The sequence below is a fragment of the Dryobates pubescens genome, chromosome 8 (genome assembly GCF_014839835.1).
Source record: "Dryobates pubescens isolate bDryPub1 chromosome 8, bDryPub1.pri, whole genome shotgun sequence".
Classification (NCBI taxonomy): domain Eukaryota; kingdom Metazoa; phylum Chordata; class Aves; order Piciformes; family Picidae; genus Dryobates; species Dryobates pubescens.
The window spans coordinates 38,843,773-38,856,267 of NC_071619.1; the positions used below are offsets into that span (position 1 = coordinate 38,843,773).

General features: G+C 50.5%; 1 protein-coding gene across 1 annotated transcript in view; it reads left to right on the plus strand.

Moving 5' to 3' along the window:
• The window catches only part of VANGL1 (VANGL planar cell polarity protein 1), a 58,716-nt gene extending 47,605 nt beyond the window's left edge, over positions 1-11,111 (plus strand). The window contains exons 5-8 of the mRNA XM_054163974.1: positions 2,182-2,315; positions 5,952-6,084; positions 9,127-9,361; positions 10,849-11,111. Coding sequence (XP_054019949.1) covers positions 2,182-2,315; positions 5,952-6,084; positions 9,127-9,361; positions 10,849-11,109 — 763 coding nt within the window. The 3' untranslated portion in view covers positions 11,110-11,111. The remainder of the gene's footprint in view (positions 1-2,181; positions 2,316-5,951; positions 6,085-9,126; positions 9,362-10,848) is intronic.
• The last annotated feature ends 1,384 nt before the right edge of the window (positions 11,112-12,495 follow it).

A 12,495-nucleotide genomic window follows, 5' to 3' on the forward strand; every position in this document is an offset into this window, starting at 1 on the left:
AATGCAGAAGCTTCATATTAGCACAGATTACAGGAAAACATAAATAATTCCTCCCATCAGCTTGCACTGAATCAATGGTGGTGCTGAGAATTGAATTTTGGGTCTTAATTTGTTGATGTCCTACTTTCCCACGTTGCTATCCATGGAACATTGCCTTCCAGTGATGTAAGGTGTGAGAATGCTTGGTTACTTTCCTTAGGCTCTGTTGGTTAAGAGTGAGCTTTGCAATTAACTGTCAACAAATGTGTTGGCAGTTCTCCCATGATTTTTGTGGGTACAGAATGAAATGAAGTGTGGGTTCTTGGCAAGCTCCAGCTGGCTGAATCAGTCATCTGATCCTCGTCGTTGAGGATGCTACTGCCAGCCGGACGTCAGGCTGGGGCACGGAGGCAGAGCAACCCAGAGAGAGCTGTGTCCTAGATCCTGCACATGTGTTTGTGCCCCTGCCCATGGCAGCAAGGTTGATGTAGGTGGTCTCTAAGGACACAGGATCACAGGATGTTAGGGGTTGGAAGGGACCTCCAAAGATCATCGAGTCCAAGCCCCCTGCCAGACCAGGAGTACAGAAGCTAGCACAGGTCACACAGGAATGCATCCAGATGAATGAAGGTCTTGAAAGTCTCCAGAGAAAAGGACTCACAACCTCTCTGGGGAGCTTGTTTCTGTGCTCTGTGACTCTCACAGGGAAGAAGTTCCTCCTCACACTGAGGTGGAACCTCCTGCGCTGCAGTTTATATCCATTGCCCCTTGTCCTGTCACAGGGTGCAGCAGAGGAGAGCCTGTCCCCTCCCTCCTGACACCCAACCCTCAGATATTGATCAACAATTTTTAAATCCCCTCTCAGTCTCCTCTTCTCCAGACTAAAAAGCCCCAGGGCTCTCAGCCTCTCCTCACAGGGCATGTGCTCCAGTCCCTGCACTCTTTCCAGCAGATCCTTGTCCCTCTTCAACAGGTTGGACTCGATCTTTGAGGTCTCTTCCAACCTTGGTGATACTGTGAACTGGGGAGCCTAAACCTGGATGCAGTATTCCAGATGGGGCCTCACCAGGGCAGAGTAGAGGAGGAGAACCTCCCTCGATCAGCTGGACACACTCCTCCTAATGCACCCCAGGATCCCATTGGCCCCAAAGGGCACATTGCTGACTCATGGATAACTTCTTGTCCACCAGGACTCCCAGGTCCTTCTCCACAGGGCTGCACTCCAGCAGATCACCTCCTAACCTGTACTGGGGCAGTTTATTCTTCCTTCCAGATAAAGGACTCTACACTTGTCCCTGTTGAACCTCATTAGGTTACTCTTTTCTCAGGTTGCCTTTGCAACCTCTAAGCCCTTCTGTGATTTTTCAACAGCATAGCTCTGGCTTGTTTTGAAGTGCTGTCCTGTTTGTTGGTAGCAGTGCCTGTAGACATGCCTCTCTGTTGTCAAAGTGATTGCAAAGGAAGATACCTGTGGGTTGAGCTCTTCCTGCTGCTGGCTGTGCTCCTGTGTGTCATCATTTTATGCAGAGGCATCCATCCCTTCAAAAGGATGGAGGGAGTGTGACTGCTGCTCGTTCTGTCCCTGGCCCGGGATTTAACAAGCAATATTGAGGTAATCCCTTCTGCAGCAGCCATGCTCCTCAGGCAGAGATCTTATCTTCCTGTGAAAGCTGGAGATTGGGCTTTTCTCAGTGCTCAGATGGAGATCTGAGGAGCTGTGAGGTGTGGCTGGGAATGACTCAAAAGGAAAAACATCTGTCCTGAGCTGGTCCTTCTATCTAGGCCAGCCAGCTACAGCACAACCGGCGTGGTGCTCTACTCTATCTTCAGCCTCAGCAAGGTCTCTGTGTCACAGCTATTGTACTGCTGATGCAGGCTGACCTCTTGTCCTGTGCTTTCCCATACTGCAGGCAGCCAAGTGCTTCAGTTTGTGTGATGCCCTTGGCTGGGGATTTCCTGCCATCCTCCTGTCGAGGTGAGGGCAGGGACATTTGTCTTGCAGCGCAAATGAAATCTCACCTCCTAGAGAGAGTGACTTAATAGTTTGTTGCACAATTCTGTGGGTGTGACAACCCAGTTCCAAATAATGTGGCTATTTTTTTTTTCCCCTGTCTTCTTTTCAGGAAACAAAAGAATTTGTTGCATTTTGAAGAGGTTTGTCTTGAATGTTTTTCTTTTTCTTTCCTCCCCTACCCCTCTTAGCATCCAGCGAGCTGCACTGGTGGTTCTGGAAAACTACTACAGAGATTTCACAGTCTACAATCCAGCTTTGTTAACAGCCTCCAAATCCCGTGCTGCCAAGCACATGGCTGGCCTGAAAGTCTACAATGTTGATGGTAGGTGAGGGGAAATGTCATCTCTGAGACTGGGTGGGATGGGGAAGGGCCAAGTCAAGGGCCGAGTCGGCTTTATGCTTTGTTAGGCACGCGTTCTCACCTTCTTGCTTTGCCAAATCCTTGTTCCTTGCTGGAAATCATCCTGACAGTGCTGAGTTTGCAGTTCCACATGACTTTGCACATAATGTTTAGCCCACAATAAGACTTTTGTCTCTGCCAGGTGAAATGGCCAAGTTTTGTGTCAGGCTTAAGGACATGGTCTCAAGTGGCGCCAGCGGAGGTTTAGGCTGGATGTTAGGAGGAAGTTCTTCACAGAAAGAGAGATTGGCCTTTGGAATGTGCTGCCCAGGGAGGTGGTGGAGTCACCATCACTGGAGGTGTTTAGGAAGAGGCTGGATGGGGCACTTGGTGCCATAGTTTAGTTGATTAGATGGTGCTGGGTGATAGGTTGGACTCGATGATCTCAAAGGTCTTTTCCAACCTGGTTAATTCTATTCTATTCTATTCTATTCTATTCTATTCTATTCTATTCTATTCTATTCTATTCTATTCTATTCTATTCTATTCTACTCTGTTGTATTCTGTTGTATTCTATTCTACTCTGTTGTATTCTATTCTAAGGCTGGACAAGTACTTTTTGATACCACTGATTGTTTTAGACAGCCTCTGCCTGTTGTCACCCTTGGGTCGTCTCCTTGGTTATGCTAGTGCAATAAACACAACTTTTAGCCTAAATGAGTTCCCTGTTTGCCTATTGTGCTGTTTCCAGAGGCAGCCTGTAGCAGAGTGAAGGAGGTTGGTATCAATGTGAAAGCAGTTTTCCTCAGCCTGCAGCCTTTAGAGCACTAAATTAAGTGTGCCTGGCTTATGTGCAGCCCTGCTCCCAGGTCATCCTGATGCTAAGCAGTTCGTGGAAATTCAGAGGCAGATAACAGCGCTGCTTGAACTTTGCCATCCTGCAAACCTATTTCAAACTTTTGGGCTTTAAAAAGATGCCTGTGGGTGGATCCCTGTGGACACTCAAAGCAGTGAAAACTGGACTTAATCTTTGACACTCTCAAACCCTATCAGTGAAAGCTGGGCTTGATAAGCAGGGTGTGCCTGGCCATTACAGCCTTTATAAAAGCATGCATTCCTTTGGTGGAAGGGCTGAAGTTGTGTAGGGAAGCTTTAGTGGTGAAGGATGGCTAAAGTCCTGTGGCAAGATGAGGTGAGGCACATCCTGCCTGTGAATTTGGTGGTCTTGAAAGGCTTTGAGAGCTGGAAGGCAAAACAGACTGAAGGGATTTAGCTGGAGAAGGGGGTGATACATGCAGGGTGTGGAGACCAAAATAGGAAGAGTATCTGTCACACAGGAAAACATGGTATGATTGCTTTGCCTTCAGAGTTTCAGTGCCTAAGGGGGGTGTGGTGGTGGTTTATTGTTTCATTTTTGGTGACTTCAGGAGCTTCAAAGATCTCTCTCTAAATGTTTCCCTGAGACAGATGCAGTGTTGCTTAGTCTGTAAAATCAATTGGAGGCTTTGATCCTTACAGTGAGATGTCCCCATCCTGGCAGGGGGAAGCAGGTGGAAGGGAGAGTAGCTTGCCTCTTGTGTCTTCCTTGCTGCCTGGAGTGAGGAAGCTCTTGGGTAGGAGAGAGTCAGTTGAGTTGGAAAGGGGAAACAAAGAGACTTGCTTTGCACTTCTCTAGAGCTGAAATCTTTCATTCCAGCTTCTTGCTGTCAAATGAGGACTGGTGTGTGGAAAGTGAGGGCTCTCTGATCCCACAGGTGTCTGCACACCATTCAAACCCAAGGGTCTGCCAGAGTGGCTGCAGCACATGCCATTCTGATTCCTAGCTGGCATGGCTTCTCCTGCGCTGTAGCATCCCTTCAGGAGGTGGCAGAGCCTCTGTTCTTGCAGCGTCTGCTGGGACATGGAGTCTCCCAAGCTTGGAGGAAAACCTGGTAGCATTAGCATGTTAGGAGCTGCTAGCTCACAAAACTGTGTCAGATGAGAGGGAACCAGAAGCAAGCTACAGCTGTGGGTAGGAGGTCTTTCCAAGTGTCAAGCTCATGAGCCTGCCACAGCCTGAAAACTCAGGCCTTCCCTTTTGGGGCAGTACCAAGTTGCCTGGGCTATTCCTAGTGCCATGCCACTGCCTTTGTGGACATGGCAATCTCAAGCTTGTAGGCATGTCCTTAAGAAGATTTGCATCCATTTTGCAAAGCAGAGCATAGTTCTGGCTGCTGCTTACCTTGGCATCCTGACAGTCTCTTACAGCCTCCAAGAGAAAAGACAATAATGCTATTAAGGCAGCCTAATTTGTTGGCAGCTTTTGTATTTGGTACAGGAGCAGCCAGGAAGGAAAACCAGGTTGTTGCAATCTCTCTTACACAGTGTGGGGAGGCTCACCTTCAAACCCAGGATTTCCATCACCAGGCATAGTCAATGGGGCAAACTGCAGTTCTGAGCCAAATTTGGGAGCTTTTGTCTCCCTTGAGTCATATCCTCCATTTCAGCGCTGTCAAACAAAGGCTGAAGTGTTTATACTCTTAAGAAGCTGGCTGTATGAATGCTTGGCCTTCCCACTGCTGAGCTTCTTGGAATCTGGTTTGTGCTTTTTAGGAAAAAAAATTAGGAGTTGCCTTTGCATGAGCAGAACAATTTGAAGCATGCCTGTGCAATTGATTTGCCCTAACCACTGCTGCTTGAGACCGTGGGCTTTCGGAGCAGTTAGTCAGCAAAGCAGCTCTTGGTGGTTTGGAGGCAGTCCTAGACTAGTTCTTCCCTCTAGGTACACCCACCTCTGTCCCCTACCTAGACAGAAGGGTTTATAGACTTTCTGGGGCAACAGGTTTTTTTTTCCTCTCTCTGCCCAAGCAGCCAGAGCTGTGAGCTTCAGGAGGGAGCTGCAGAGCCTACAGCTGTGTTTTAAGGTCACTAGTTACGGTGTTCTAACAGATAGCTTGATCATTTGACTGGGTGTGCTGAAGCAGATTGCAGCTCCCCTGTTCCTGCCACTGAGTAGGCTCAGCAACAGAAGCTGTAATGGCAGGTGCTGCTCAGAGTGCCATGAGAAGTTCCTATGCATTTAGAGCCCAGGACAGTATCTGCCCTTCTGGAAAAGCCTGTGCTTTCTCTAAAGGTGACCCTGCTGCCTTTGCCTCCTGTTTTTCCCCCCTGCATATAACTGTCTGGAGTTTGGCTTTTGTTCATTCATCTCCACGTCTCATGATGTTCTTGTGTTTGTCTTTCTCCTCTTTCCAACTCCTCACTTCTTGTGCTCTCACTCTGTCTTGTCGCTGAAATACGGTGCGTTCCAGCCGCCCTTGCCTTCAAACTGAAAACATATATAATGGGTGGTAAGTTGCATCCTTGGCATGTGCACCTCACCTCTGCCTCTGTGTATGCTGCGTGAGATCCTTCATCCCAACTAACTTCCCTGGTCCATGTGCCAAAGCTCCCTCTCTAAGCCTCTGCTGTCTAGCAGTCTTTCTACCTAGAGCTCCTGAGGACCGGGGGAGGGTTTCAGGCGTTGCCTGGGAAGGCTGGAGCCGCAGAGCGCTTGTGCCGTGCTGTGGGGTGCTGGCCTGTCCCAGCCCCCGCCCTGTGACAGTAACAGCCCTTTTTGCCTGTCCTCACCTCCCAAAGGCCCAGGGAACAACGCCTCGGGGCAGTCCCGTGCCATGATAGCGGCGGCGGCGCGGCGCAGGGACTCCAGCCACAACGAGCTCTACTACGAAGAGGCTGACCACGAGCGCCGGGTGAAGAAACGCCGTGCCAGGTATAGCTGCCCCCCACCACATATAGCTGTCCCACCCTGGGTATAGCTGGACACCCCCCCCAGGTATAGCTGCACACCCCCCCAGGTATAGCTGCCCCCCCCCCACATATAGCTGTCCCACCCTGGGTATAGCTGCACACCCCCCCCAGGTATAGCTGCACACCCCCCCCAGGTATAGCTGCACACCCCCCCAGGTATAGCTGCCCCCCCCACATATAGCTGTCCCACCCTGGGTATAGCTCCCCCCCACCCAGGTATAGCTGCACACCCCCCCAGGTATAGCTGCCCCCCCTACATATAGCTGTCCCACCCTGGGTATAGCTGGACACCCCCCCCAGGTATAGCTGCACACCCCCCCAGGTATAGCTGCCCCCCCCACATATAGCTGTCCCACCCTGGGTATAGCTCCCCCCCACCCAGGTATAGCTGCACACCCCCCCAGGTATAGCTGCCCCCCCACATATAGCTGTCCCACCCTGGGTATAGCTTCCCCACACCCAGGTATAGCTGCACACCCCCCCCAGGTATAGCTGCCCCCTCCCCCCCCCACATATAGCTGTCCCACCCTGGGTATAGCTCCCCCCCCTCCCAGGTATAGCTGCACACCCCCCCAGGTATAGCTGCCCCCCTCCCCAAGTATAGCTGCCCCCCTCCCCAAGTATAGCTGCACATCCCCCCAGGTATAGCTGTCCCTCCCCAGGTATAGCTGTCCCGCCCCAGGTATAGCTGTCCCTCCCCAGGTATAGCTGTCCCTCCCCAGGTATACCTGCCCCACCCTAGGTATACCTTCCCTGCCCCAGGTAAAGCTGTCCTGCCCCAGGTACCCTGAGACTCAGTCGCCCAGGGCTCACCGAGCCTGACAAGGCTGATAAGCACAGCCAACAGGTTGAGGGAGGTGATTCTCCCCCTCTACTCTGCTCTGATGAGACCCCACCTGGAGTACTGCGTCCAGTTCTGAAGCCCCTGTTACAGGAAGGACCTGGATGTGCTGGAGCTGGGGGAAGAGAGACACAGCCAGAAGCGGCTGTGGTTTATTTTTGGAATGTATTTGAGGCCACACCTCAAATACTGTGTTCAGATTTGGGCCTCTTGTTACAAGAAAGGCATGAAGTTGCAGGTCCAGAGAGGGGCAATGAAGCTGGTGAGGGGTCTGAAGAACAGGTCCTGTGAGGAACAGCTGAGGGAAGTGGAGTTGTTTAGCCTGGAGAAAAGGAGACTGAAGGGAGACCTTCTCACTCTCTACAACTCCCTGAAAGGAGGTTGTAGTGAGGGGCAGTCTCTTTGCTGTAGTATGAGGTGATAGAACTAGAGGGAATGCCCTGATATTGTTCTAGGGGCATAACAGGAAAAGCTTTTCTACTGACAGAGTGATGAAGCATGGGAACAGGTTCCCCAGGGAGGTGGTGGAGTCACTGTCACTGGGAGCATTCAGAAAACCTGTAGAGGTGGCCTTTTGGGATATGGTTTAATGACTGTTGGATATTGAGTCCGATGCTTGGACTCAGCCTTAGAGGTCTTTCCCAGCCAAAACAATTCTGTGATTCTCTTAAGTGCATTTTCTGCCTGTCAGTCTTAGGCTGCAGAGTTGATGCTTTGTTGAGGTGACCCAAGGTAGTGCCTCTGTTTGCTCCAGACCCTAAATAGTGGTTAGCCTACCTGACAGTTTGAGGTGAGCTGCTTACAGACGGGCACCTCTGAGCTGACCTGTGTTTGAAAGGAATGTGCCATAACTGGAAGGAGCTGGCTTTTGTGTTGTCTTCTGGCAGCCTATATTTCATTGAGTAAGTGCTGGCACAGTGTGTTTGTATCCCCAAGCCTGCTTTGGTCTTACCTCTGCTCTGTAACTGCTGTCTTTGGAGCTCTCTTCCAGCCTTAGAGCAATAGGAACTTGAGCTTCCCTTTCCTAACTCAGGCACTTCTCCGTTCCTTGCAGAGTTTGGTTAGAGCAGCTGCTTAGTCAGAGGAAAACCCATCAGCCACTAGAAGATCAGGCTACATGTTTCAAAGGAAGAGGGTCAGAGCTGCAACAGAAAAGATGTGAGGAGATAAGAAACTAACTTCCACCCCACACCCTGCAAGTCAGATTAAACAAAACGGGCAGGAGTCAGGGCTTCTCATCTCGTGCCTGGTGTGTAGTCTGAATGCAGCGTGCTTACCTCTGCTTGAGGCAGCTTCCTCTGGGTACTGAGAGCCATCTGGATGGACAGTAGTTGGTGACCTGAGCATAAACCCAGTGTGAAACAAATCCTATCTGGAGAGGCAGAAAAGTTTTGTTGGGTAAATCCTCCATTGTCATGGTGTTTTCCTTGCCAGCTGCAGTCTAGCCCCTCGCTTGTTACTTAGTGCTGGGCTAACTTGCAAGTGTCATATGGTATCTGTTTGCCTTTTTATGGTGTGGTCTTGCTGTTTGCTCACCTGTGCCAACACAGGAGTGCTTTGCAGAGGATGTCTCCAGTAGCAGTGCTGGAAGTAAAGACTGGGCCAGGGTTGCTCTTCTGTGAAGGGGTGCAGAGGAATCATTTGGCAGCACAAATTCTGCACCCAGTTGGTGTAAATCGAAGCAGTCTGCAGCTTGTGAGCACTGATAGTCTCAGAGCAGTCTGTGTCCTGGGTCTTGCTGATTTATAGACAGCCTCTTCCTGACTGCTTGCCTGTCCTTATGCTTCACACTGCGCTGCCTGCTGGAGCCCCTGTATTCAAAGACAGGCTTTCACTACAAGGGCAGCTGTGTCCCGTTTGAGTTGTGTAGCTGATGTTTATGCTGTGTTGGCAGAACCAAGCATGACACTTAGGCTTTTAAAGTCTTAATCCTGGTTTACGACCCCTAGTTGCTGGCTGGCTTGGGCAAGGAAAGAAAAGCTGAAGTCTACCCCTCAGACTTGCAGTAGAGATTTTATTTAAGTTGTGTGATGGCAGGCAGTGACTTTATGGCAGGGATGGGAATAGGGGCTTGTAAATCCTGACTCCCAGGCACTGCCATATCCAAAGACCCATCCTGCCTCTCTTGTTATGACTCTTGGTGTCCTGGTTTTCCTCCTGTAGGCTTGTGGTTGCGGTAGAGGAGGCTTTCACTCACATCAAACGCCTCCAGGCAGAGGAACAACAGAAAGCTCCAGGAGAAATGATGGACCCCCGGGAAGCAGCCCAGGCAATCTTTCCCTCCATGGCAAGAGCTCTGCAGAAGTACCTTCGCACCACACGCCAGCAGCAGTACCACAGCATGGAGAGCATCTTGCAACACTTGTCCTTCTGCATCACCAATAACATGACACCAAAGGTAATGCTTTCTCTAACAGAGAGAGGAAGGAGGGAGGAAGGGATGGCACATCTGTGTGTGCACTCAGTGCAGAAAATTGTCAAGGGAGAGGAGTGAAGGTTTTCATAGCTGCTGTCTGTGATGTGATCAGTGTGTACTATAGGTTGCACTCATTAATGCTTATCAACATCTAAAAGGCAGTATCAGGAGGTGGAGCCAGGCTCTTTTCAGGAGGTTCCATATAAACAAAAGGAAGACATTCTTCACTTGGAGGGTGGCAGAGCACTGAAACAGGCTGCCCAGAAAGGTTGTGGAGTCTTAATCTCTGGAGGCATTACAAACCTGCAGGCACATGTTCCTGTGTGATTTACTGTAGGTGATCCTGCTCAAGGAGGGGTTTGGACAAGGTAATCTTCAGAGGTCCCTTCCAACCCCTACCATTCTGTGATTCTGTAAAACACAAACAGTGTCAAGTGGTGTTCCCCATTCTGCTTTCAGTTTTGCAGCCTCACTTGGACTGCAGAAGTGGAAGCCTCTGCTTTCCACCTTAGCTGGCACTCCCTCCTTCAGGTCAAGCCGTTCCAGCTGCCTGTCTGGGATTGTAGTTTTGGGAGGGCATATGGGGTTGGTAGGGGAGATATGACCACTGCTTTACTGAACAGCTGCTGGATGGCAGTGCTGACAGTAGAAGTCAGGGCTATAACTTTGCAAGCTTGGTGGGGTGGACCAAATGAGGATCTCATGATGGTTAGAGTAGAATAGAATGGAATAGGAGTAAAATGGAATAGGAGTAGAATGGAATAGGAGTAGAATGGAATAGGAGTAGAATGGAATAGGAGTAGGATAGGATGGGATAGGATAGGATGGGATGGGATAGGATGGGATAGGATAGGATAGGATAGGATAGGATAGGATAGGATAGGATAGGATAGGATAGGATAGGATAGGATAGGATAGGATAGAATTAACCAGGTTGGAAAAGACCTTCCAGATCATCGTGTCCAAACTATTACTCAACAACATCTAATCAACTAAACCATGGAACCAAGCACCCCATCCAGTCTCTTGCTAAACACCTCCAGTGATGGTGACTCCACCACCTCCCTGGGCAGCACATTCCAATGGGCAATCACTCTTTCTATGAAGAACATCCTCCTAACATCCAGCCTAAACCTCCCCTGGCACAGCTTGAGACTGTGTCCTCTTGTTCTGGTGCTGGGTGCCTGGGAGAAGAGACCAACCCCCACCTGGCTACAACCTCCCTTCAGGTAGTTGTAGGCAGCAATAAGGTCTCCCCTGAGCCTCCTCTTCTCCAGGCTAAGCAACCCCAGCTCCCTCCCTGTGTCTGCACCCAGGGTCTGAAAAGCTGGGAAGGACTGGGGGGGAGGAATTCTGCCGAAGTGCAGAAGGTGAAGCAATTTGCAGCCCGTGCTCACAGAGCTGCCTGGGGGCGGATCGATGCAGAGCTGGGGCCGGGCGCTAACCAAGGCGCGTCCCTCTCTCGGCAGGCATTCCTGGAGCGTTACCTCAGCCCGGGCCCAACCCTCCAGTACGACAGGGATCGCTGGTTCTCCAAGCAGTGGACGCTCATCAGCGAGGAGGCGGTCACGAGCGGGTTACAGGACGGCCTCGTCTTCGTCCTCAAGTGCTTGGACTTCAGCCTTGTTGTTAATGTGAAGAAAATCCCCTTCATCAAGCTCTCAGAAGAGTTCATAGACCCTAAGTCTCATAAGTTTGTCCTCCGCTTACAGTCCGAGACGTCGGTCTGAGGGGTTTTGAGGGGGGGGGAGGGGGTTCTTGTTGGGGGATTTTTTTTGGTTGGTTTATATATTATTATTTTCAATGTGTTGTTGGTGATTTTTTTTTCTTTTTCTTTTGGTTTTTGGTTGGTTTTTTTGTCGTTTGGGGTTTTGTTTTTCCCCCCCCCCCCCTTCAATATTGTGCTTTTGGGTTGAATTTCCCCAATGCTGACTGAAACTGGCAGATGATGGACCAGTAATATTTGACCATCTGCACTTTATTTTGGAACGGGGAGGGGAGGGGGAGCTGGGATGGCTTATCTAGAAAGAAGTATCTTAAGACACAACAGGGTGACTTGGCTCGGTTAGCTCAGCCTTGGAGACAGAACAGATTTGGGTTCTTTTCCCCTTTCCCTCCCTCTCTGCAGGCATCCTGTAAATCTCACGGCCTGTCTTGCTCCGCCCGAGCGCAGCCTCGGTGTTTGTGTTGGAGCGCTGCCTTACGCGGTGTGCTTCTGGGCTTTCGCCTCTCTGCTTTGGCTACCTGCAGCTGTTCCTCCAGAGCTCTTTGCTTGCCTCATGCTACAGAATCCTGCTTGCACGAGGGCATGGCAGTCCCTCTTTGGTCCAGGAGGAGAAGGGTATCCAAGGCAGATGTGAGAGGGCTGCCTCTGTGATCCATCTCTTCTGCCAGCTGAAGACTCATTCTTTTCCTTCTCTCCGTGTGCTCTGTTTTGTCACACAGTATCACCAAGGTTGGAAGAGACCTCAAACATCACCAAGTCCAACCTGTCACCACAGACCTCATGACTAGACCATGGCACCAAGTGCCACGTCCAATCCTCTCTTGAACACCTCCAGGGACGGTGACTCTACCACCTCCCTGGACAGCACATTCCAATGGCTACCAACTCTCTCAGTGAAGAACTTTCTCCTCACCTCAAGTCTAAATTTCCCCCGGTGCAGCTTGAGACTGTGTCCTCTTGTTCTGGTGCTGGTTGCCTGGGAGAAGAGACCAACTCCCTCCTGGCTACAATCCCCCTTCAGGTAGTTGTAGAGAGCAATGGGGTCACCCCTGAGCCTCCTCTTCTCCAGGCTAAGCAACCCCAGCTCCCTCAGCCTCTCCTCACAGGGCTGTGCTCAAGGCCTCTCCCCAGCCTTGTTGCCCTTCTCTGGACACATTCAAGAGTCTCGATGTCCTTCTTAAACTGAGTGGCCCAGAACTGGACACAGGACTCAAGGTGTGGCTTAACCAGTGCAGAGTACAGGGGTACAATGACTTCCCTTCTTCTGCTGGCCACATAGTGGGATAGGTTTGCTCTCTGTGTCTCTTGAGTTGCTTGACTTGAGCTGGGTCTTGCAGCTCCTCAGAGTTACTTTTTTTTGTGTGTTGGTTGGTTTGGTGGTGTTTTTATT